At 35.7% G+C, this 25,481-nt stretch overlaps 1 protein-coding gene across 2 annotated transcripts in view; it reads right to left on the bottom strand.

The window, feature by feature from the left end:
* for (cGMP-dependent protein kinase for) overlaps positions 1-25,481 on the bottom strand; it is a 599,950-nt gene that overhangs the window by 512,898 nt on the left and 61,571 nt on the right. The window contains exon 2 of one of the 2 annotated variants that reach the window (XM_069843871.1): positions 10,445-10,543. The exons of the other annotated variant lie outside the window; for it this stretch is intronic. Coding sequence (XP_069699972.1) covers positions 10,445-10,543 — 99 coding nt within the window. The remainder of the gene's footprint in view (positions 1-10,444; positions 10,544-25,481) is intronic. 2 annotated transcript variants of the gene reach the window in all.

Below are 25,481 nucleotides of genomic sequence, written 5' to 3'. Positions count from 1 at the left end.
GGACTGGATATTGTGCAGCGAGAGGTCAGACGGGGTGCTGAAGTGTGTGATCGTACGAGGGGGGACATTTTGAGCATCTGCTCTAGACAACTGACAATTAGCCTACAGTCTCTCAAGAAGATAGGTCCATTAGGTTTGGAATCAAATGGGGATAGATATGGTAGGCCTACGTGATATTCGTGTGACTCGGAAATGGGGATGAATACTGAAAAAGTGTATTAGGATTTTTTGTTGCAAATAAGGTCCTGAAACATCTCCTTAAGGATTGACCTGACCTTTTGATACACCCTGTATATTTAAATATAATTTGGTGGGCAATTTTTGCCTACTCTTTGTAATCCACTTCACAAAATATATCTTGATAATTCTAGGGTTAAACACACACAAGACTATTACTCTCTAAAGTCCTATTTTGTAAGCAATGATGTAAACCTGCTTCAAATGGTTTAGGAACAAATCTATTTTAACACTGAAATAATTATTTCATTTTTTTTTTTTTCCAAAGTAAATTCATATTGTGGTAAAATTTCCTTCATAATTTTGTACAGGTCTCTCGTGATGATGAGCAATCCAAATAACTAGACAGGAAATTTGCTCTGCGAAAATAAAGATTTTTAGTACTAAGTAACAGAAAACTGAACCTCAACCAGCACGGTCGCCGCCATTTTGGCGACGTTGGCGAAAGTGAGTGAGTCGACTCACTTATGGGAATGACTTATTTCAGTCACCCATTGTTTAATGACACGAATTCCTTGCGATTGGTGCGGCAATTCTTTCTTTAAAGTCGCGGACATAAATCAACTTTCGTTCCAATCGGGTCTGTTCCTGCAGGCAATTAGATCGCTATCACAGCTCACGGTCCAACCCGATCTTCAGGTCGCAATAAAAATACGAGGAGCGCATGTCTCTCGGAAAATACGAGGGCTCCTTACGCCCATTTTATTCGTCAGGAACCATTAACGATATTTAATGGAACGCGGAATGTTGAACGACCCAGTGATAGAAAGCGTTTCGAAGCAGCCAGCATACAGTTTGCTGTCTTTGTCGTTTTCATTTTCTCAATACAAGAAAGATTTACTTTCTCATTATACGAAGTACTGTGAAAGTATAGTAGTTTTAAAGGGAGGAGGGGAGGAAGCGATGTTAGCATCCTGAGAAGTTTATATTGGACTTACTCTGTTGTTTATACTGTATATGGAGCGTATCGGAAGAATTAATACAGGATGCTTGAGGAAAACATTTGCTTTAAGGTACATCGACTTAATCCATATTTCTATATCTTAAGTTATAGAAGTATTGATAAGGAAAAATTTTACTAGGAAGAAAATATAGTCTATACACGTAGGCTAATTATCCAATATAATTAAATTAGCAATAATTCTTTTATATATATTTGTAAATTTGACTTTGAAAACGGGACTAAAAATGTTGACGAAATAGGGTGAAAGTACAGTTTTCGGGTGCGAGAAAGCGATTTAGCTAGGTTTCGACTGTGGAAAAATACATTTAGTGGTTAAATAACCAGGTAGGTCTACTTAAGGGGAAAAGGCAACGCACTGCTAATATTTAGCCAATTTTGGCGATTTTCATATTTTTTTTTAAGATATGGTGCCACAGAATTTACGGTTTCTTGAGGGATAATGTAGTGAAGAATTCATCGACATATCTTTATTCTAAGTTAGAAATTCAGTTCTTTCCCCGACTGTGAGGGTGATATTCCTTTTTTATGGATGCAAATTGGGGATATGCCCAATGTATATTTTACGCAAGAAGTAGATGATGTGCAGAAAACATTATAAATTTGCAGCCTAGGTACCATCCATGTTTTGTAGTATATGTGCTTGTGAACAGTTCTTTTCAATGAAATGTATGAAGCCAAGACTGACAGCAAATATAAAACATACGAAATTAAAACTTGTTTTGCTGCTTAAATCTATACATTTCGAAAATAAGTGAGAAACAAAGAGAATAAGTTCTGAAGACATACATGTCTTGTCGTTATATTGTTTGAAGATATAAAAACAGTTGTTTTAATATGTATTTTGTATTTATTTATTCACACTGCAATGGGTATATACCCGGTGGCAGTGGTAACTAATTACACTCAATAATGTCAATAATAAACTTGTTGATTAAAAATACACTTAATAATAATACCAATAATTAATACAAATAATTAATACTAACAATAATTTATAACAATAATAATGATAATAATAATAATAATAATAATAATAATAATAATAATAATAATAATAATAATAATAGGGAATATCCTAAATTAAATGAAGCACGATCTCTTAAAATATGGAGCAGGTTCTTAAGTTTGAAGTGTGCATGAAAGTATAATCGTATGACACCCTGCTGAAATCAAAACGAAGGGAATAATTATAACGAATTATTTTCTTTGAAGAAGTGTGTTGTTGTATGATATAATCATATTGCTTTAGTAAATTTTGACTTCAGCAATGCGCAAACCGTAATAAATATCTATTTTGGTACTATGATCCAATAATAATTATTGGTCTTGTTACATTCCGTTGATAAAAAAAAAAAAAACAAGTTTTGTAGTTCCTCAATTTCGTTTGCCAGAATGACTCAATTCATTTCCTTCAGTAACATGTAGCAAGTACTGCATATTTTTCGAAACAAAATATATATTTCGAAGAATAAATCAATTGTACGCGTACGGACTGGTTTCTCTCTGCTTCTACGATGCTGCAAATAAATCAGATGGGACACAATTCGTTTATTTATTGAGAATATTTCAATAATGAGGGTATTCCTCAACTCTGACACGTATGGCAACCCGGAAAAATTGCTCAATCCTTGCTCAGTATACTCTTCCTTTCATCGTCTTCGGCACGAGATACGTAAACAGCCCTTACGAGTAGCACACTTCGAGAAATCACTCGTGAGCACAAGAATCTTTGCCGCTCCTGATGTAGACTATTTGATATTTTCTCCAAATGCTATAGCTTCATGCTGGTAAATAAATTATCAAACGTCAATACTAACACACATTTTAATTCGTTTAACATGGTCTTACATTGCATATAATTGCAACTTGTAATTCCTCGCAAGTGTGTCACATTTAGCTAGGATATTATGTTAATGCTTATGTGCCATATTATGTGGTACATTTGAAGGGGTCAGAACCATAGTGGGCCAAGCGCCATTTACTAAAACCGTAGAAAACAAGGGTTAAAATGAAGTTATTACCATAATTCAATGGAAACATATAGCAAGCAATATAAAGTATACACATTAAAACTAAATGATATATCAATCTTCATTAAACTATGGTATTCACTTAACTTTAACCCTTGCTTTCTCCGTTTTTAATAAATGTCGCTTGGCCCACTATGGCTCTGAACCCTTCATTTATACTGTACTTTAAATCGCAGAGCTATTACGTCAACACAAACAGGCAGTTGAAGGAAGGATAGAATATGTGAAACCCCGAGTTCATTACAAAATACATCGCGTGTCAGGTTGAGTCGATAATTCGTCATTGTTTTCTATTGATAGGTTAGTTAACGTCCTCCAAAGTGACATAATTTTAACAAGTCCTGGATATTAATAGACAAGAAAAGTTTGAGTCATTCTGAGACACAATTCTTCCATCATACAAACATAGGCCTACATCACTCTCACTCTCTCTCTCTCTCTCTCTCTCTCTTTGAAACGGTGAAAGACATTATGATGCAGCGCAATATCACATTGTTAAGTGGAAATGAGTTTATGGTATATATCGTCTTGAGACGTAGATTCTCAATTCAAAACCTCAATTTTTGGTCATAAAATGAAAACTATTGCCGCTTTACACAACGGAAGCACTTTTTAAATAAGATTTATTTATGTCGCCTGAGTGCATCCTAGTCTTACAAGACAGATACTATAGTTTCAGTTTCTATACATTTTTAACATGTGATACTTGGATTAACGGTTTGTATGTCTTACTGTGAAACGAGCGGGCTCGGGTTCAAATCTTGGTCAGGACAAGTTACCTGGTTAAGGCTTTTCCTCAACCCATTAAGAGAAAATTCTGAGGAACTTTCGGCGCTGAACCCTGGACTCATTTCGCTGGCACTATCACCTTCATTTCACTCAGACGCTAGATAACTATCACAGTTGATAAAGCATTGTAAAACAATCCAATTAAAAATAAAAAAAATGTGATACGAATATTCAAGTACCCACATTACACCACTCCTACATTTGATATGATTATTTTAGTAAACGGTTACAACACACATATTGATATGAAGAGTCCATTACACATTGCAACACTTTTTCATTCAAGTTTATTGCTCAATTTGAACTAATTTCACACAAGAACTAGCGTCTTTCCTTGTGTAAGACAGTTTTGGGATATATTTAACGAATTTCTTCAGCTGAAGTGGAGAATTCAATCTGTGATGATGTGCTTGATGTAAAGGTGGTATTGCATATAGACATTCTGGGAGATGTGTAGAAGATACTGATGAGTCAGTTTTATGTGACCAATTCTGGTTCTAGTGGTAAAAACCTGTCCCCTTCGATTAAAAAAAAAGTTGAGAAGACGTCCGTTCATGAATTTATATCCACTGTTCATTCATTCATTCATTCATTCATTCATTCATGGCGCTCTGCCCAAAGCCTAGTCTTTCACTGCAAACCCAGCTTTCTCCAATCTTTTCTATTTGTTGCCGTAATCTTTTTCTCCGAATATGGTCCATATATCTTAATATTGTCTATCATCTGATATCTTTTTCTACCCCAAACTCTTCTCCCGTTCACCATTCCTTCCAGTGTATCCTTCAGTATGTGTGTATGTATTTATTCACACTGAAAAATTGGTAAATAACCCGGTAGCAGTGGTAATTAATTACACTTAAAAATGACAATTAATAATAAACACCATTACTAATAAATACAATTAATAATAAATTAATAATACTAATAAATAATAATAATAAATAGTATAATAAAACTAATAAGGAGCATCCTAAATTAAATGAATCATGATCATTTAAAACAACATTTAAATAAATCTAATAATTTGTATCTTAACCTTATGTTCGAACTAAAACCCACGAGTATGATATGTTCATACATGCACAAGTATCTTTCAGCACTACACTCATTTCGCTGTCAACTCACTCACTGCACTGGAACTACGACACATTTCACTGATACTATCCTGACTTCACTAACACTTCAAAAACATTTCACTGTTCAAATACTTTGCTCTACCACTACAAACTATAAAACTTCACTGACACAAACGTACTTCACTGATACAACACTTCAAACAACAAAACATCAATTACACCCTTTAAATAGTTTGCATAATACACTACTGTTCATTAGTAAAGTCCTTAAGGGGACACTCAACTATATTTTGGAACTTTTATCTTATTTGACCAATCTTTTTCAAATTTGGAGAAAAAGTTTAATATACAGATGGAAAGTAACATGCAAAATCTCAGCTCATTAGATCCAATACTTTTCAAAATAAAAAATATTTCAATTTTTAATCAATCATTAATTGAAATATCACTTTTAATTATCATTTTTTTATTTTTTGGCTTTGTGCATTTCACTGAGACTTCTCAATGAACAGGGGAAGAATTCTGCGTATTGATTTAGTTCTGTCAAGTAAATTAGTGTAGAAATTTAATTTTTCATTTCTATGACACTTTCTCTCCAATTTTTAAGTTGAGTGTCCCCTTAAGCCTATTAAGGCAGTTTCTTCTCAACCAGTGACCCAACAAATTCCTTTTCCTCTTCCTGATCGGTTTCAGCATCATCCTTTTTTCACCCACTCCTTCCAACACAGCTTTATTTCCTATTCTGTCTGTTCACTTCACAAGTTCCATTCTTCTCCATATCCACATTTCAAATGCTTCTATTTGCTTTTCTTCACTTCGTCATATGTCGTGTTTCTACGCCATACAATGTCACACTCCACACAAAGCACTTCACTAGTCTCTTCCTTAGTTTTTCATAGGTCCGCAGAAGATGCTTCTTTTTCTATTAAAATCTCCCTTGGCCATTGCGATCCTCTTTTTGACTTCCTGGCAGCAGCTCATATTACTATTTGAAGATGTTCACTTGCTCTACTGCTTCACTCTCCTGTTGAGATATATATATATATATATATATATATATATATATATATATAATAGATGCTATTTCTTTGGCGGCTTCATCTGTTACTTCTTGTTCATTTACTCCTTGGCGTAATAAAATCCACATTATTTGCTAATGAATTTATTATTAGAAATTGTGTTGAGATTTCGGTTACGTTGCATGAGAAGAAAGAGATTTTCCGTTGCTAAATTACACTTCCAGAATAAGTGGAGATATTATAAGGTTTTTTTGGGGGGTCAGATGGCTGAATAGGCCAATACAGAAGTGCTTCTTTGATGCAAGCAGTTCACAGATGAATACTCAGTGCCAATCAGGAAGATTACAGATTTTATGGTCACAGTTTATTACAACTGCACATCCCATTTTCTGTTACTAACCCATCATTATAGGTCGGTATCAGTATCTTTTTTTTCAGTAGGTTATTTTACGACGCTCAGGATTTCTAGCGTCTGAATGAAGTGAAGGTGATAATGCCAGTGAAATGAGTTCGGGGTCCAACACCGATAGTTACCCAGCATTTGTTCAAATTGGGTTGAGGGAAAACCCCGGAAAAACCTCAACCAAGTAACTTTCCCCTTACCAGGATTCGAACCCGGGCCACCTGGTTTCGCGGCCAGACGCACTTGACGTTACTCCATATGTATGGACCGTATCAGTGTCAATGGAAAAATGAAAAGAGAAACATTTAAAAGGTACACGAAAACGCGTCTCTGCAAGAGGATTTGGGGCTGACAACTGAATATGTAAGCTCCAAGCTTGTTGGTCACTTGTCTCACACCGATTTTCGCCGTTTCACTGAAGGATTTTAAGAGAATTTTGAAGGACGAAAGTCGAAAATGGACGTCATTTAATAGCTACCACATAACGGGGGGAGTTGCACGACAGAACAGCTTCAGGGGAGGATCGCCGAAGATGTTGAGTGCTTTAACATCAATTGGGACACCGCAGTCCTCGCAAGAGAAGGGATCTGAGCCATTGCACTGTGCAAGTGAAACTCGAGTATATACTGTTTTCGCTGTAAGAAAAATCCTAACCTAAACACAAACACGTTGCGGTCATACACGTGATTGACTGCCAGTCGAAATACACGACGCAGGATAATATAGTTCCGTATTTAGAAACCATAATCCGGTATTATTTGACAATAAAAAATTGAATTCTAGTTGTTAAATACGATGAAACACATAACTTCACTTATATATAAAACGCTATGTGAAAGAAAGGCTACTTTTATATTTTGTTATTTACTATGAACGCGAATGAATACCAAGAGTAATACCGAGGTAGTATGTTCTTGTAACAAGCTGGCGTCACTTGAGATCGTAGTTGTTCACATAAGCACGTGGTACTGTAGTATGGCTTCTGCATCCTGGAAGGAATAACTCCTTTGTCCGGCAGCGATTGACCTTACACGTAAGTTTAACATAATTTAATTACAGTAATTATAAAGTAAAAGATTCTTAAGGGGAGGTTGTAAGCTGATTTGGATCAAAATTAACATTTTTTGGTTTTTAGCTGAACTAATAAATTAAGAAAAAGTCGGTAGGTTAAGGAAGCTCACAACTACAGGTGTGCAAATTTTCACAGATGTAGATTGAATAGTTTCTGAGATAAGTGTACCTGAAGTTGCTAAATTTAACACGGCGAGGATAGGGCTTACAACCTCCCCTAAGCAAAGTAATGCATATTAGTAAGGTTAGATCTACTTGACGAGTAACAGGAAATGTTTAAATAATTTCGAGGGAAAAATTGTTCCAGGGCCAGGCGTCGAACCCGGGACCTTTGGTTAAAAGTACCAACGCTCTACCAACTGAGCTAACTCTACCAGACACCGATCCAATTTTTCCCTCTATATCCACAGATCTCAAAGTGGGCTGACAAGAGGGAAAAATTGGATCGGTGTCTGGTAGAGTTTCCGGGTAGCTCAGTTGGTAGAGCGTTGGTACGTTTAATCGAAGGTCCCGGGTTCGATGCCTGGCCCCGGAACAATTTTTCCCGTGAAATTATTCAAATCAACTTTACAGGGAGTTATATCTGAAAGCTTGATTTGCAGGAAATGTTTAACATGAAACAATGTACAGACCGATTATTTAGTCCTGACAGCTCGGCGACGCGAAAGAGGGGAATAGGAGTAGTGGGGAGAGCTCCGGAGTAGAGATACGGGCGAGCAGTCGGTAAAGGAATGCAGTACAGCTTAATTGTTATAGAAACATACCGCTCTACCGCACGCATGACATCCGATCGCTCCGAAGATAAGCGAATGACTAACCCGAACACCCATTAGCGTAACTAAATGGACTCGCCTAACCCACGCGCATATCGCCAGCGACTGTCAGGACTAAATAATCGTACTGTACAACAGTGGGCGGGATCACGTACTGAGAATCTATGGCGCCAAGCTGCGGCCAATAAAGCCTCACTTCAGTCACGTGTTATTGTTTACATTAGGATTTTTCTTACAGAGAAAAGATTATAGGTATGTTTGTATCCTGGATATTTATCTACCAGTTCCTTGAAGAGTTTTTGTGGAGATCTTTAGGTATTACATTTCCTACAAAGACTTAGGTCATCACTGATACGGGTTTGTTGTAGTGGCCACGGGGGAGGTTACGGAGAAGTTGTGATCGATATACTCGTAATTGGAGGGACGGTGTAGTTAGCATTTTGCAGTATGTATTTAACTCTAGTGTGGAATGGAGCACCGTACTCCACATTTCCTAGTTGTTCCAGTTAATTTATTCGTAGGTATACATAATCATACATCCAGAATCCTGGTCCAGATGAAATTGCATATGGATTTTTTTCTGTGGATGAAAGATGAGGTTCAACAGTCTCAATTTACATGTTTACATATCGAGCTAATACTGAAAGCACCAAATGCTGTCCTTAAGGCTGTAGCACTGATCTATGCCTATCATCTTCAAGGCAGAAGATCCAGCTTACATTGAATGACGTCCCGATAACAACCTGAAAATATACACTCCAATTATGAGCTGCTACGGATCTTATATTATGCCAACTTTGCTCACATTCATCTCTCTTTATAGATATGTAATTCAGTTCAGTATGTCGTCAAAAACCATTCCTTAAAATTTTAAGGGTTTCTACATCATATAGTATTTGTGGACCTAGAAAAAGCATTTGACAGAGTGGATTGGAACAAACTGATGGACATCCCGAAGAAAATAAATGTGGATTGGAAAGACAGGAGGCTGTTCAGTAATCTATATATGAAACAACGAGTCAAAGTCAGGATAGGAGAAGAAATGTCTGAAGGAAGTGAAATAGGGAGAGGAGTACGACAATGATGCCCTTTATCATCTACCCTGTTCAACATCTACTTAAAGGATTTAGTGAATAATTGTTTTCAGAGCATGGGAGGGGTAAAAGTAGTAGGAAGAAGAATTAAGTGCAAAAGATTTGCTGATGATATGGGTTGTTATTAGAAGAGGAGACGATACTAAGCGATATGCTACTGGAACTAAATGACAGCTGTGAGCGGTATGGGATGAAGATACTGTAAATGCAAACAACACGAAGACCATGGTTGTCGCAAGAAAAGTAAAGAAGGTAAACTTGTGAATTCTAAATGAGGCAGTAGAGCAAGTGAACAGCTTCAAATAATTGGGATGTACTATAAGCAGTAACATGAGCTGCAGCCAGGAAGTCAAAAGGGGGATAGCAATGACAAAGGAAGCTTCTTTTGCGGACCTCTGGAAAAAGAACTAAGGATGAGACTAGTGAAATGCTTTGTGTGGAGTGTGGCATTGTATGAAGCAGAAACATGTACACTACGATGAAGTGAAGAGAAGCGACTAGAAGCATTTGAAATGTGGATATGAAGAAGAACAGATTGTGTGAAATGGACAGACAGAATAAGAAATGAAGCTCTGTTGGAAAGAGTGGGTGAAGAAAAAATGATGCTCAAACTTATCAGGAAGAGAAAAAGGAATTTGTTAGGTTACTGGCTGGGAAGAAACTGCCTACTGAAGAATGCACTGGAAAGAATGGTGAACGGGAGAGGAATTCGGGACAAAAGAAGATATCAGAAGATAAACGACATTAAGATATGCGGAGGCTAAGAGGAAGGCGGAAAAGAAGGAAGATTTGTGAATGCTGTGCTTGCAGTGAAGGACCTGACTTTGAGAAAAAACAATGAATCGAATATTATTGTCACAGAAAACGTAATTTTGATCATTTTAGTGCATATCAAACGGTATGTGTTTATGATTTTGAAGATTGTAACTGCATGCATATTAAGTTGATTTTAAGGCATGAGTTATTTGATCTTATTCATTATACATACGCAGGTAGCGGGAGTCCCGGATCACGTGGTCTGCACGGTGCATGGCCGCCGCGTATGACAAGACAGGACAAACGCAAGAGAAGAGTTGCACGCCAGTCTCTATGGAAGGAAGATAAATCTCTAGTTGTAGAAATCCGGTTCCGCTCAACTATTCTTACAAAACATTTCAAACAAAATATCTAAGTGGGAGAAACAGGTAGCAGGCCTAGTGGCAAGCCACACAAATTTCACGTCTGTGCCACAGATGATTAAATTACAGACACACAGACTCACATCGTGTTAATTTAATGAACCTCCGGTAATTAAACTTCAACTGTTACCTTCGAGAAAGGTTGTCAGAAATTATGAAACAGAAGTAGGCTAGAACCTCTGAGCTTTCCTTAGAATCGAGACAAACTGAGCATGTAAGAATTAATGAAACCAAATGATTACGATTGTTGTACCATGACCCGCATTTTCAGAACAAACGAAACCTTCCATTAAGTCTATATATGGTCTTCCAGTTTTAACAACATGTCAATCGACTTGTTTCGTCACACTAGAGTCCAGATATACAGGATGAACCGTAAGTAATGTCATTTATTTCAGGGAGTTACTCCTTGAGGTATTTCAAACACAAAAGTTAAATACTATTTTGTTCGTTTTTGCTTCCTGTTCGAGGTAAAAATTGTTTTATATGAAATCTCATAGCGTGTTTTGGGAAAACCATTGACTTAATTCCCCACTATCCTCAGTCAGTTTAAGAGAGCAGTGTATTATGATAATAAATAATTGAAATAATTTTAGTTTTGTCCTTTACATATGCAGAATGTTGATCCGAAGAAATATAACATTGAAAAATTGAAGGGCTAAGTGGATGAAGGGAGTATATGACACTTTTTAAATGTGGATTTTCTCAACAGATGGCGGTTTTTTTTTTATTTTTCAGTAGGTTATTTTACGACGCTTTATCAACATCTTAGGTTATTTAGCGTCTGAATGAGGTGAAGGGGATAATGCCGGTGAAATGAGTCCGGGGTCCAGCACCGATAGTTATCAAGCATTTGTTCATATTGGATTGAGGGAAAACCCCGGTAAAAATCTCCACCAGGTAACTTGCCCCGATCGGGAATCGAACCCGGGCCACCTGGTTTCGCGGCCAGACGTGCTAACCGTTACTCCACAGGTGTGGACCGGATGACGGTAGTTTATGTGTCAAGCTAACCTCTGAAACTTACCCCAGCTCTCTAAAATGCTTAATAACAGATATTTTTAATGATATGATAAGTTTCAGAAGTTAGCTTGACACATACCACCATCATACACTGAGAAAACCCACATTTAAAATAAATGTCTCATACCCCCTTCATCCACTTAGCCCTTCAATTCCTTTGGAGAACGAAAAGTTGTATTTTTTTCGGAGCAAATTCACGCACATTTAAAAGGAAAAACTAAAATCCTTTCAATCATTTATTATCATAATACTCTGAGCACATTGTGAATTAAACCAATGACTTTTCCAAAACACGCTATGAAATGTTTCATATAGAACAATTTTTATCTCGAAAAAGAAGCAAAAACGAGTAAAATTATATTTACCTTTTTTATTTGAAATAGTATCTAAAATAAATAAATAAATAAATAACCCCCTGGAATTAATGATATTACTTATGGTTCACCCTGTATATACTGAAATCCACACAAATATTCACAAAGAAAGCATTAAAATACGAATATATATTATTTAATGTACCGAAGTACATATATTTCCATGCAGATATTCTGCGTCATCATACGATGAAAGAGTAATGGAACGGAGAAAAATTCTCTCCGGCGCCCGGATTTGAACCCGAGTTTTCAGCTCTACGTGCTGATGCTTTATCCACTAAGCCACACCGGATACCACCCCGGCGTCGGACAGAATTGTCTCGGTTTTAAGTTCCCAATCTTGGGTTCCCTCTAGTGGCCGCCCTCTGCACTACGTCATAGATGTCTATGCACGAAAAACTGGAGTCCACACACGTGCTGAGGTGCACTCGTTATGAGTGACTTATTGGCCGGGATCCGACGGAATAAGCGCCGTCTTAAATCACGAAGTGATTTACGCATATCATATATATTATTTTAATGTATCGAAGTACATATGATATTTCCATGCAGATATTCTGCGTCATCATACGATGAAAGAGTAATGGAACGGTATCCGGTGTTGCTTAGTGAATAAAGCATCAGCACGTAGAGCTGAAAACCCGGGTTCAAATCCCGGCGCCGGAGAGAATCTTTCTCCGTTCCATTCTCTTTCATCGTATGATGACGCAGAATATCTGCATGGAAATATCATATGTACTTCGGTACATTAAAATAATATATATGATATGAGTAAATCACTTCGTGATTTAAGACGGCGCATATTCCGTCGGATCCCGGCCAACTAGTCACTCATAACGAGTGCACCTCAGCACATGTGTGGACTCCAGTCCTTCGTTCATAGACATCTATGACAGTGCAGAGGGCGGCCACTAAAGGGAACCCAAGAGTTGGAACTTAAAACTGAGACGATTCTGTCCGACGCCGGGGTGGTATCCAGTGTGGCTTAGTGGATAAAGCATCAGCACGTAGAGCTGAAAACCCGGGTTCAAATCCCGGCGCCGGAGAGGATTTTTCTCCGTTCCATTACTCTTTCATCGTATTAAAATACGAAGTTACAATTTAAACTTTTTGTATAAAAACAAGCATAGTTAAATGAAAATACTCTTTCAGTTTGGGAAAATTAGCTTAAATATGCATTTTAATTAGATTAAAGCTACACAACCAGGAACAGTTCCCTTGTGAATATGGAACCTCTCGGGTCGTATCTATTTACGCTGATGATTGAACCTCTATATGTAATTCCGAGTCGTTAGAAATATTAAGTTCTAAGACACGAAGTAATATCCAAAAGTCTATTTCTGAACACTATTAGTTTATCATACACTATTTTTAGAAGTCATTGCCAAACTAAACCATGCATCGTTTGTCAACTCTCTGAACAAATGGAAGTTGTTTGTTAGTGACACAAAATTCGGAGGAAAAAACGTTTCGTGTCATTTTTTAAAATGAATGATGGTTCAGAAAATAAATGAAGTAAACTCAATAAATTAAAGACGCTATAGGTAAAGTAACTTCAGAATTAACCTGCAAAATTATGGCAGCAATTGTACCAACTGCAAAATTAAATCTCACAGTAAGCATACACCTATCACCTAACATATCTCATGGTGACGTAGGGTTTCTACGTTTCTATAAATTAAGTTAGATGTGAAAAAAGATATATAATGGGAACAAAAGAAATATCTGACGCTGTGTTTATTGCCAAGGGTGAAGATGATCTGCAATTACTTCTTCAGAATGTTGTCACTATTGGTAGAAATTATAACACGACAGTATCCACTAGAGATGAACAACGATCGAGAAAGCAAGACTAACAGCGCCAGCAAAGCCGAAAACCCGCACGACAATGTTCTTTACGTCGCGTCGTTGACGTAAAGACTGCTTGTGAGTGTTTTGAGACGTCGAGATTGATCACTCCCGAAGTCCCGAACGACAAGTAGCGTTGAATCGCCGCAGTTGTTTATACCTGACTGAACTTTTATCTACTTTGGCAATTAGTATATATATGTATAAACAATCAAGTAGCCTACTTGAAACATCATCTCTACCATTCTGTGTACAATAATCCGTTTATTTAATTACTAGGCCCTTATTAAAAGGCTAGGAATTTTCTTTTCATATGTTTGAGATCAAGTGTGCAATCTCAAGTAAAAAGATTTTAACGTTATGTTTTGTGGTTCTTAGAAATGCAAATTTATTTGAGAAGTTTTTTTTCTATTTGTATAACCATAGGTAATATCATATAATAGAACCAGAACATTTTGATAACTAAGATACTGTTCTGCTTTCTCTTTTTGTCTCATTTATAATGTTATTTATTTCAACGATGTATGTTATTCAAAGTTACGAAATCTTTCCATGCCGACCAAATGCTATTTCGAGAATGATGAGCAAGACTCGAAGCGCACGAGAATGACGAGACTCGAAAGACAAATGCAACGAACACAACGAGCGAGAGCGGCAATTAGTTTTGTTCATCACTAGTATCCACCAAGAAAACCAAATGGCTACAAAGTAAATACCCTCAAAGATGTAAACTGAAATTCGATGAACATTATTGAGCAATTTGATTAATTTAACTATCTTGGAATAACAATAACGTCCTATGGCGATTTAAATCTTGAGGTTTCCATTCAAGCTAATGAAGCACTGAGAATATCCGGAGCCTTAAGAAATAATATATGAAGCAATATACTTAATTTTACGACTATAAAAAATTATAAAACTGTAGTTCGCCTCATATTCACGTATGCTACAGAAACTAGATCAGAAACTGCAAAAACAAAACAAATGAAACCACTGAAATGAAAATATTACGAATAATAGTAAATAAAACACGCAGAGATCATGTAACAGGAATAATACAGTACGGAACTGTTGTAAAATTCAGTCAATTTATGGTTGGATATATTTATGAAGGAATGAATGCAGAAACTAGAATGAATAGCAAAAGATTAGTGAAAAGGGCAAGAGATAAATGACCAAGAAGACAAAGAAACATTGACCGACAAAGGAAGAGGTGGTCTGACAGTTGTTTGAACAGGTTTATAATTTAGTTTTAAAATTCGAACCGTAGTAAAATTGTAAACTAAAGTAATAATAATAATAATAATAATAATAATAATAATAATAATAATAATAATAATAATAATAATAATAATAATAATAGACCTATTTATATTTATTGAAAAGTTTGGAATAAAATACTCTCGGAAGAGAATTGGCAAAGTGTAACATATTTTTAAAACGTCCAAAATCTTTCTTGTATTTATTATTTTAATGCACCGAAGTACAGTTACCCTGAAAAAAAATGAGACGATTCTTGGTCGTCGGAAGTTAAAGTTCTACAGCGCGGTTCACTCGATATCGACGTAGGGATACATAACATGACAGATAGTACAAGAATTGTTACAAGGACCACAACAAGGACAAGGACCAGAATAAGGATCACGAAGAAGACTGCCATTTAAGGCCAGGATTTCACAACACAGCTCGAGTCCCAAAATATCATTGCTTCACTGTACCGAATGGCAAATGACTGCTAAGGGATCTACATTCTGGACTGCTGCTATCACTGTCTTGTCTCGGTAGCTCATATAGTAGCATGCCGGTTCAATTGTATAACCGAAACGTCTCGTGTTCGATCCCAGGTAAAACTTTTTTTTATTGAGGTGTAATTAATTTGTTCAGAGTTCCTCGACTGTCTAATTTGTCGACAAATATGGAATAATTTATGCCCAATTTCTGGGTCTTACAAGTGGGCTGAACCTCGTCAAAAAAATAAATCTTACTTGGAAGTTAAAAGTATTCTTCCTCAAACAAAAATCATAAGAAACAAAAAGAGACCTGTTAACTTAAAAGCTTGTCCACATGCCATCAGCTTCTATTACAGCTCTAAGTCGATCCGGCATGGATGTCACGAGATTGTGGAATAAGTTCTGATCCCCGGCGAGATCTTCCCAGGTGTCAACAACTTGATCCCACAATTCGTCTTGATTTCGAGGGCGTCGGTGGGCATAGGTGGCTATCCTTCTCTTTTTCAATTCCGCCCATAAATTTTCGATGACATTCAAATCAGGTGACTTCGGAGGCCAATTAATGATTTCGATCTCGGGTCTCCTTTGAAACCATCTTTGAATGCTTGCAGCATAGTGCACGGGATGGTTATCCTGCTGGAACAGCAATGTTCCTTCGGGAAAACGTTCTCGGGCGGAGGGAAGGAATATATTTTCCAGAATGTGCTCGTAAGTTTCCGCATTAAACCGGCCATCGATGCGTTCTATAACGCCAGATCCATCGTAAGACATCCACCCCCAACACGATATGCTAAAGCGCCCCGATCTTTCACGTCGGTGCACATAGCGCTGATATGTCGGAGACCATCCTCACGATAGACACGGACAGGACCTTCGTAATCACTCGAGATGGTTGTTTCGTCGGAGAAAGTTACATTTCTCCAATCCAAATCCACTCGATTGGTAGCGAAGGCAAGACGGTCGACAGCTTGTGCTTCCCCCAATATTTCCATTTGCGCAGCCCTCCGGCTCCTAATACCGCGGTACCTCAACCTGCTGATCACAGTCTGTGAAGAGCCGGGAAAGTTAGATGCTGCTCTTATTTCGTTAGCAGTCAGAAAGGGGTCCTGTCGAACTGTCTCGAATAAAAGAGCATCCTTTTCCAATGAAGAAATCCGCGGACGCCCAGGAATAGGGCGATTTTCGACCTCCCCAAAATTTTGGTAACGATGAATCCATCTCGCGGCTGTACTTCCAGGAACACCGACCAAACGGCCAGCAGATCTAGCCCCATATCCAGCCTCAACTAGAGCTATAACTCGCTGTCTCATGTCACGTCGGTTCGCCATTACGATGAGAAATGAGAGATGACGATAATACTTTAGTGTAGACAATGACTATTTAACATGATATAGAATTATTGAAATAAGAGGCATCTTGCATAGTAAGAGTTAATAAATCAACCCTAAATTAAATATCTAAATAACAGGATATAACAGGAAGTCCAATTGTTGCGAAACTAATCAAATTAAATCTAATTACATTAAATAAACAAACCCCAAGTTATGACACCACATTGCTACAGCTAAATTGTATGTTATTAACATAAGCATTGAATAGGTCCGTGGTTGTGCGTTGGACGACAAAACCAAACATCGAAAGTTCGAATCTTGCCGAGGAATGTAACTTCTTGCTTTTTATAATGTAAATCAGACTTATAACTACAATCATTCATATTTCTTACATTATTTATTAATATTTATAGCCAAAATTGAATTTGTAAAGAAAAGACTTTAGAAATCTCATATGGAATTTGTGATCTGTAGTGACATAAACATAGATTATCTCTCGGAACTTTTCCGTAAAAGTAAATTAAATTCACTCCTTGAAACTGGAAACCTTATTCGTAGGGTCATTTTCCCATAGCATACAAGCTGAAGTAACACAGCCATTGATAAACGTTTTGTACACAGAATTAGACTGAATTCCTATTCGACAGAACCTATAATCAATGGCTTGTCTGACCATGATAAACAAATCCTATGTGTTTCCAATGTCACTGAACAATTTCAAAATATTAATTTAAAAACTAAGAAAGGGTCGTAATTGCTGTATCTAGTGATTATTTACATTTATGTCTACAAAATTAATCTTGGAAAAACATATATGATACTGGTACTACTGATATTAAGAGTAAATATATTGAATTTTTCACTTAATTTCATAATCACTTCAGTGGATGTTCTCCACTCAATGTTGTGAAAAAATTCAAAAGTTAAAACATGTAGATAACGCAGGGACTTCAAAATCTCATGTATTAAAAAGAAGAATCTATATGTAATGAGTTGCAATGTAATGATCTTCATGTTCTTAAATACTGCAAGAAGTACAGTGTAATTTATCAAAAATTATGAAAGAGGGAAATAGAATATATTTGAGTAGAAAAGTACAAAATTCAGATAATGCAATTAAACCTATTCGTAATATTATTAAATTTAAACTTGTAGATATCCTAAGAAAGAAAATATTTTTTCATTAAAACCAATGATTATAAAGTAGAGGATCCCAAATCTATTGCAAATTCTTTTAACGTATTATAGTATATAGTACAGAAATATTATTGACAACTTAAACATTCAAGATTTTGCAAAAGATACTGCAATTGGTTACTTAACAGATGTATTTAATAATTATTATTAATATATGTAATTAGTCAAAAACTGCAACAGTGCTTATACATTCAATCATGACATGAATAAAATTGAATGCAAACACGTAGATAAAATAGTTAAAATTAACTGCAGGGGTGAGAATGAAATAATCCAAAGCCATACTTTTAACAAAAATTGTTTTTTGCGAGTGTATTTCTTACACATATGGGAAAGCTATTAATAAATTATTGTAATAATTACTCAACAAATGACATAGCCTAAAGACTCTAAACCTTTGTAAAAGTTTGTCTATTATTATATATTTTTTTAATTTCATTTTAATTGTTAGTTTTTAATATATATGCATTTACATTGTATATATGTGTGTGTATAAATGCATTCATTAGATTAACGTTTATAATATTATAACTTGTAATTTTGTATTGTTTGCGATCATTAACATTTAATCTCAGGACTTTGTAAAACTATATTTCAACGTGACTTAGCTATTTCAACGTTATTTAGACAAAAAAAAAATTGTTGTGTAGACTAAGAATCGAACTCGCACTCTTCTACACAACACGCAAAAGTCTTACCGTCTGAGCTATGGAAACATGAAAGCTTTCCTTTCTGTGCAGAGTGTCGATCTAGTCATGAAGGTCCATTGTCAATTTAACTACACGATTTATGTATATATTTATCTTTTATTTACGTAATATTATCATATTTTTTGCAGTTTTTTAATTGAATTTCGGAACGATTCTAGTAACAAACCAAATAGCCTGAATTTAAGTAACTCAATATTCGTTATCTTGTGTATCGGTGCTCTGGTCTCCGATCATGCGCAGTGTCTTACATCTGAGACTTAGGAATATTCAATCGTCTCATCCTTTTCCAGGGAAACTGTACATATGATATTTCCATGCAGATATTCTGCGTCATCATACGATGAAAGAGTAATGGAACGGAGACATATTCTCTCCGGCGCCGGCATTTGAACCCGGGTTTTCAGCTCTACGTGCTGATGCTTTATCCACTAAGCCACACCGGATACCACCCCGGCGTCGGACAGAATTGTATCAAATTAAGTTCCAACTCTTGGGTTCCCTCTAGTGGCCGCCCTCTGCACTACGTCATAGATGTCTATGAACGTAGGACCGAAGTCCACACATGTGCTGAGGTGCACTCGTTATGAGTGACTAATTGGCCGGGATCCGACGGAATAAGCGCCGTCTTAAATCACGAAGTGATTTACGCATATCATATATATTATTTTAATGTATCGAAGTACATATGATATTTCAATGCAGATATTCTGCGTCATCATACGATGAAAGAGTAATGGAACGGAGAAAAATTCTCTCCGGCGCCGGCATTTGAACCCGGGTTTTCAGCTCTACGTGCTGATGCTTTATCCAATAAGCCACACCGGATACCACCCCGGCGTCGAACAGAATTGTCTCAGATTAAGTTCCAACTCTTGGGTTCCCTCTAGTGGCCGCCCTCTGCACAACGTCATAGATGTCTATGAATGTAGGACCGAAGTCCACACATGTGCTGAGGTGCACTCGTAATGAGTGACTAATTGGCCGGGATCCGACGGAATAAGCGCCGTCTTAAATCACGAAGTAATTTACTCATATCATATATATTATTTTAATGTACCGAAGTACATATTATATTTCCATGCAGATATTCTGCGTCATCATACGATGAAAGAGTAATGGAACGGAGAAAAATTCTCTCCGTCGCCGGGATTTGAACCCGGGTTTTCAGCTCTACGTGCTGATGCTTTATCCACTAAGCCACACCGGATAAAGACGTAAATAAAGCATCAGCACGTAGAGCTGAAAACCCAGGTTCAAATCCCGGCGCCGGAGAGAATTTTTCTCCGTTCCATTACTCTTTCATCGTTTCTTGTATTGTCTTGTTCTTAAAATACGTTAATACTTTTTCTTAAAAAATATTATTGTAGAATATCTTATCATTTTTACACGGTTCACAAAAACAAAAGCTCTATACATCATTTCTATGACAGCTAAAGGAAAGAAATGATAAGCAGGAATATTCAAACACGATAAAGAAAAAAATTCCTGTAAATAATGAACAATAAGTTGACGTCGTTTTTTATTTTCTCGTAAAAAATAGGCCTATATTTTAAATGTGTGAGTTCCGTCATCGCTGCTACTGAACACGGTTCATTCTTTAGGTTTTCTCTTATTCAGGTAGGCAGAGATTTTGGTCCGGTCATTACACTGTCCTTGTAGATCCAGCTTGCTTCTTATGACACAACAGCAGGCTGCTGTAAAGTGGTATTAGTTGAGATGGGACGATCACGCAAAGTAAGTGATCTTACTTTATTATTTTATGAAAGAAAAAAGGAGAGAGAAAGCACTGTGATGCTACAAAAATCGATTTCAAAATTTTCACGGAAAAGTGCTTTTGGACACACCGAAAGTTTTGTACAGCGATTTCTTCTAATTCTGTACAGCGATTTCTTCTAATTCTGTACAGCGATTTCTTCTAATGGATGGACAGATTCTGTTTATGATTATATTCAGTATCTAAAAAGCAATAATTATTCATTCCAAAATAATAATAACAAATATTAATCACAAAAAGAAACAGTTAATGAGCTCAAGTCCATACCTTCCCTCAAATGGCGGGCATAGTTCGAGCTTCACAGCTCAAAGAAAAATACAAAAGTGATAGTGGATTCATGAAATCTCTTGGATTAAGTGAAACGTCTTTATGCTTTTCTTTAAATAATAATAATAATAATAATAATAATAATAATAATAATAATAATAATAATAATAATAATAATTTACTGCCAGAACAAAGATACATATTGATCTTTTTATATAAAAACTCTCTAGCACTCCCAGAAAGAGTAAGTTACATATTCGTGCTAAGGGGGCATTCCACATAATGTTAATGTTAAGATAGTTTATTGAATAACAAAGTAAAAAGTAATAAAAGAAAAAAGAAGAATAAAAACATCATAATAATTGAACTTTAAATTTTCTCTGTTAACAGCAATTGAGGCGATAGCCGGAAAAAGGCCCATAAGCAAAAGTCATGTTTCGAGAAAACAAAGATTGAAAGATTTATTTTTATGTAATTGCGAGTTGAATGCACTTTTATCAAAATAAGAATTTGCATACTGTTACAATAATATTTGTCTAGAAGTTTTTGTTAAATCATGCATTTCGACTTCAATAGTGTTACAAATATATATATTTTATTGAAGCATTTTATAGGCCCTTTTTCTAGAGAACAAGTTTATTTTATCAAATTACTTTCAATATAATTATATTTTAGCAGAAATTAAACATCAGCATTGGACAGCGCACATTACAGAGGTTTACAAGTTCATAATCATTTTAGTAAAATTATATTCCTTATATATATATCTCATAGTTACGTCATAAATTGTACCGAATACGTGAAAATAAAGAATATCTGTTGGGTATAAAATACAGATTACAGATTATTTAGTACTAATCTACGAGTAGAACAGATTCACACTCACTTCAAACTCTATCTTCAGAGTGCAGTTTACACTTCAGTGCACATTCTGGATGGAATCACACTCACTTTGAGGATCATCTTCGCTGATGTTTGCTGAGTTCCACAACTACACAAGGGTGCATGGGTTCATTCAGTTAGCTACCTTGCCCTCTGTTTACAAGATATTGAAACGAAACTATGTAAGCAAGTAGATTCTTGTTATCTAATTTCTAGATTGGTTAAGATTGGATTCAAGAATTAAATACGGTCTAACTTGTCTAATTCAACGTTTTTAATTCGAACGTTTCGTGCAGTCCTTTGACATTTCTATAGGCCTACATACAATGCAATGTTAAAAAACTGTCTGATCTAGAAAACCTGGTAATAAATTACAGTATTTTCTAGAATCTTCCTTTCTTTCTTCTATGGCAGAAATCCACAGCTATCTTCCCCCATTTTTTTCCATCCTGTTCCTCTAATAAACCTGCAACTACAAAGTAAGTCTTCTTCAGATCTGTATGTTGCGGAACAGTGTGCGATAGTCCGCAATCATCTTAAGATGATGTGTCGGATCGGATCGGATTGAATCGGAGCGGACAAGAAAACGGTAAGCTTCAGTCGGAAGGTGCAACATTAGCTTTATGTATAGCACAGGTTCTTTTTGAGACTAGTTAGCGTATATTGCATTGAGGTCATCTTACACACTGTTAATTATGATGATCTTAGAACACGTGCTAATGAAACAACAACGGGTTGAGTATGTTTAAATTCTTAGCCACGCTTTACAGATACGAAAAAGAGAGCGCTGTCAAGTTTAGGTGGGCATCAAGCACAAAAATTATTACCACATTACTTCCAGTAGCCAATTCGACAGGAGTAGGCTATGTGTCGGCACCGGGTTTCCCCTTCTCCCTTCATCATCTTCATTATCATCCTCACCCATTCCCTAAGACTATACTTACACGAACACTTACACATACACTCACCCTAGTACACGACGTGATTCTCCACAGATACACATTATGTATAGAGTGGCCCGCCGAAGTGGTGTGCAACTTAAAATTTGGCCACAATTTTGTCATCTGTCCGCAATATGCGGAACCCAAATCACGCAAGTGAAGTGGGTAGGCATCAGATAGTCTACACACACACTTCCAGTAGCCAATAACCTAGAGATATGAAAGTGCTTATCGGGCTATAAACGGAGAATTCCTATGCACTTCAGCCCAAGTAGGCTCTTTATGCACCCGTGATGGAATGAGTTAAGTGCCAATTGTGTAATAAAATAAACCAGATATATAAAATATAAACAAAAAACATAAAAGAAATATTAATGACTGAATTATTCATCAAGAATTACCTAATAAGCATAAAGGGACCAAAAAAGTTAAATATATTAAAAGTTTTAACATTGCAATATGACATATGATTGAAAATAATCATTACCTTGCCTGCTGCCACCCCTACACCACACTATGCATTCCTCTCCAGACATCAAATTCTTATACCGTAGCTTATAGATCTACATGAATCGTCATGTCTCTGTCAGACAAAGATGAACCTGAGAGGCTTCGATGTCTCTTATACTTCCTGATTTATGAGTAATCTAGAATCCTCCACCACTGCCCCCCCCCACTAGTCTTTCCGTAAATTTGAGAATTTCATATTTAACACAAAATATATATGCTGGCATGTAAGTTTCACTTCTAGTCATGTCATAACTAGATTTCGGGTTTTTAGGCACTTAAAAACTAACTTTTAGGCATCTAAAATAGGCCCTGAATTTATCAAAATGGGCACTAAAAACGTAGATTTAGGCACCTAAAAATACAATTTCAAGCAATTAAAAAAAACTATTTTATGCAGCTAAAATGTAATTTCTATCCACACAAACTACGGTAACTATAAAAATGCAATTAATGAGACAGTATTAAGCATTACAGTATCCAGTGACGAAAACAGTAAAATATATATATATATATATATATATATATATATATATATATATTGCGATTAGAAACTTTGTTTTTTGTTAAGTCTTAAATTATGAATATCGGTACGTAATTTTTAATTAACTCATCGTCCTCATTGCTTTAAGCCTGCTAATACATAAATGCTCATATTACAATTAAATTAATTCAACTTACACATTATTCATAATTGGCATTGCAATACACAACAACGTTTTTGTCTAATTTTGCCTTTTCTTAGACAGAACCATTTTATAAGCGAAAAAAACTCTTCCCAATGATACCGAAGCAATGGATCCATATTTAAATCTAGCAATATTTGTCATGCTGATTTCTTTAGAGAGAACTACATCTTCCCGATTCATCACATTCCTACTGTCTGCTCAACAAAACAAGACACCTTCCAGGAATTTCTTCATTCCTACAACCAAACTATTACAGGATATTTGAACTAAACTCAACCCATGACATTTAGAACTTTCTCTTTCACTGTTACACGAAAATTTAAAAATATATATGCAACAAATATAAATAGGCAATTTTAGGCTCTAGAACCTCAAAAATAGGTCTCAATGGGCAAAATAGGAATTTTAGACACCATATAACCGCTTTCAAATGTTCACATTTTATATAAAATGTGAAGATATTTAACTAGTTTCAGTTTATCTCTACAGAAAAAATAAGCATTTAAGGATATATGTAGGTGAACGACTACAAATATTATCAGAAAATGCAGGCTCTAAATTTCTAAAATTTTGTAAGAAAATGAACCTACAATTGGACAAAAATTACAAGGTACCACAACAAGACTTATTAGAACTTAAATATCTGATAGAAACATAAAAAAAATATTACTAAAAATATTTTTCAAACCAGTTTTATCAAAGTATGAAAAAAAAATTCTGCAGTTACATCATTTGGTAACCATAACATTGTCATGGTCTCTCTGATATCTTTAATATTTTTTCTGCATGTAATAAACACTTATTTCTAGAACGTAGACTACTCTCAGATATGTAGAGTTGTTTATTTTAATACAATTAATTGTTTATTTGTCCTATATAAAATATATTAAAATTTACATAATGTTTTGTGACCTAATTTTTCTATATTCAAAAAATGGGCATTATTGTAGTCTACCTTTTGCATAAATGCATGTTAAATTAGTGTACAAAATTTCAGAATTCTATCTCTAATGGTTGTGGAGTTATGAAATAATATGTGTGAAAATTTTCAAATTTTGAAAAATTTAATTTAAAGTAAAAAGTGGATTTTAAAAAATATTATTAGTAACCTTTTTTATACTTTTATCAGATATTTAAGTTCTAATAAGTCTTGTTGTGGTACCTTGTAATTTTTGTCCAATTGTAGGTTCATTTTCTTACAAAATTTTAGAAATTTAGAGCCTGCATTTTCTGATAATATTTGTAGTCGCTCACCTACATATAAGTCTTGTTGTGGTACCTTGTGATTTTTTTCAAATTCTGAGTTCATTTCCTTATAAAAATTTTAGAAATTTAGAGCCTGCATTTTCTGATAATATTTGTGGTCGTTCACGTACATATACCCTTAACCTAAAATCCGAGGCCTAGTCATAACTGACTGTAACTGTCAGAAATCAAGTTCACTTTTCGGGACGACAAAGGGCTAGTCTCCAACATGAAGTTGTCTCGCGTGAATGCACAGCGGCCTGTCCATAGTCCGGTCTGAGAATATATTATGCATACACACAGACCTATTTATCTTGCAATGACACTTA

This window comes from Periplaneta americana, chromosome 13 (assembly GCF_040183065.1).
Source record: "Periplaneta americana isolate PAMFEO1 chromosome 13, P.americana_PAMFEO1_priV1, whole genome shotgun sequence".
NCBI lineage: Eukaryota > Metazoa > Arthropoda > Insecta > Blattodea > Blattidae > Periplaneta > Periplaneta americana.
This window is presented reverse-complemented; position numbering and strand designations above follow the sequence as displayed.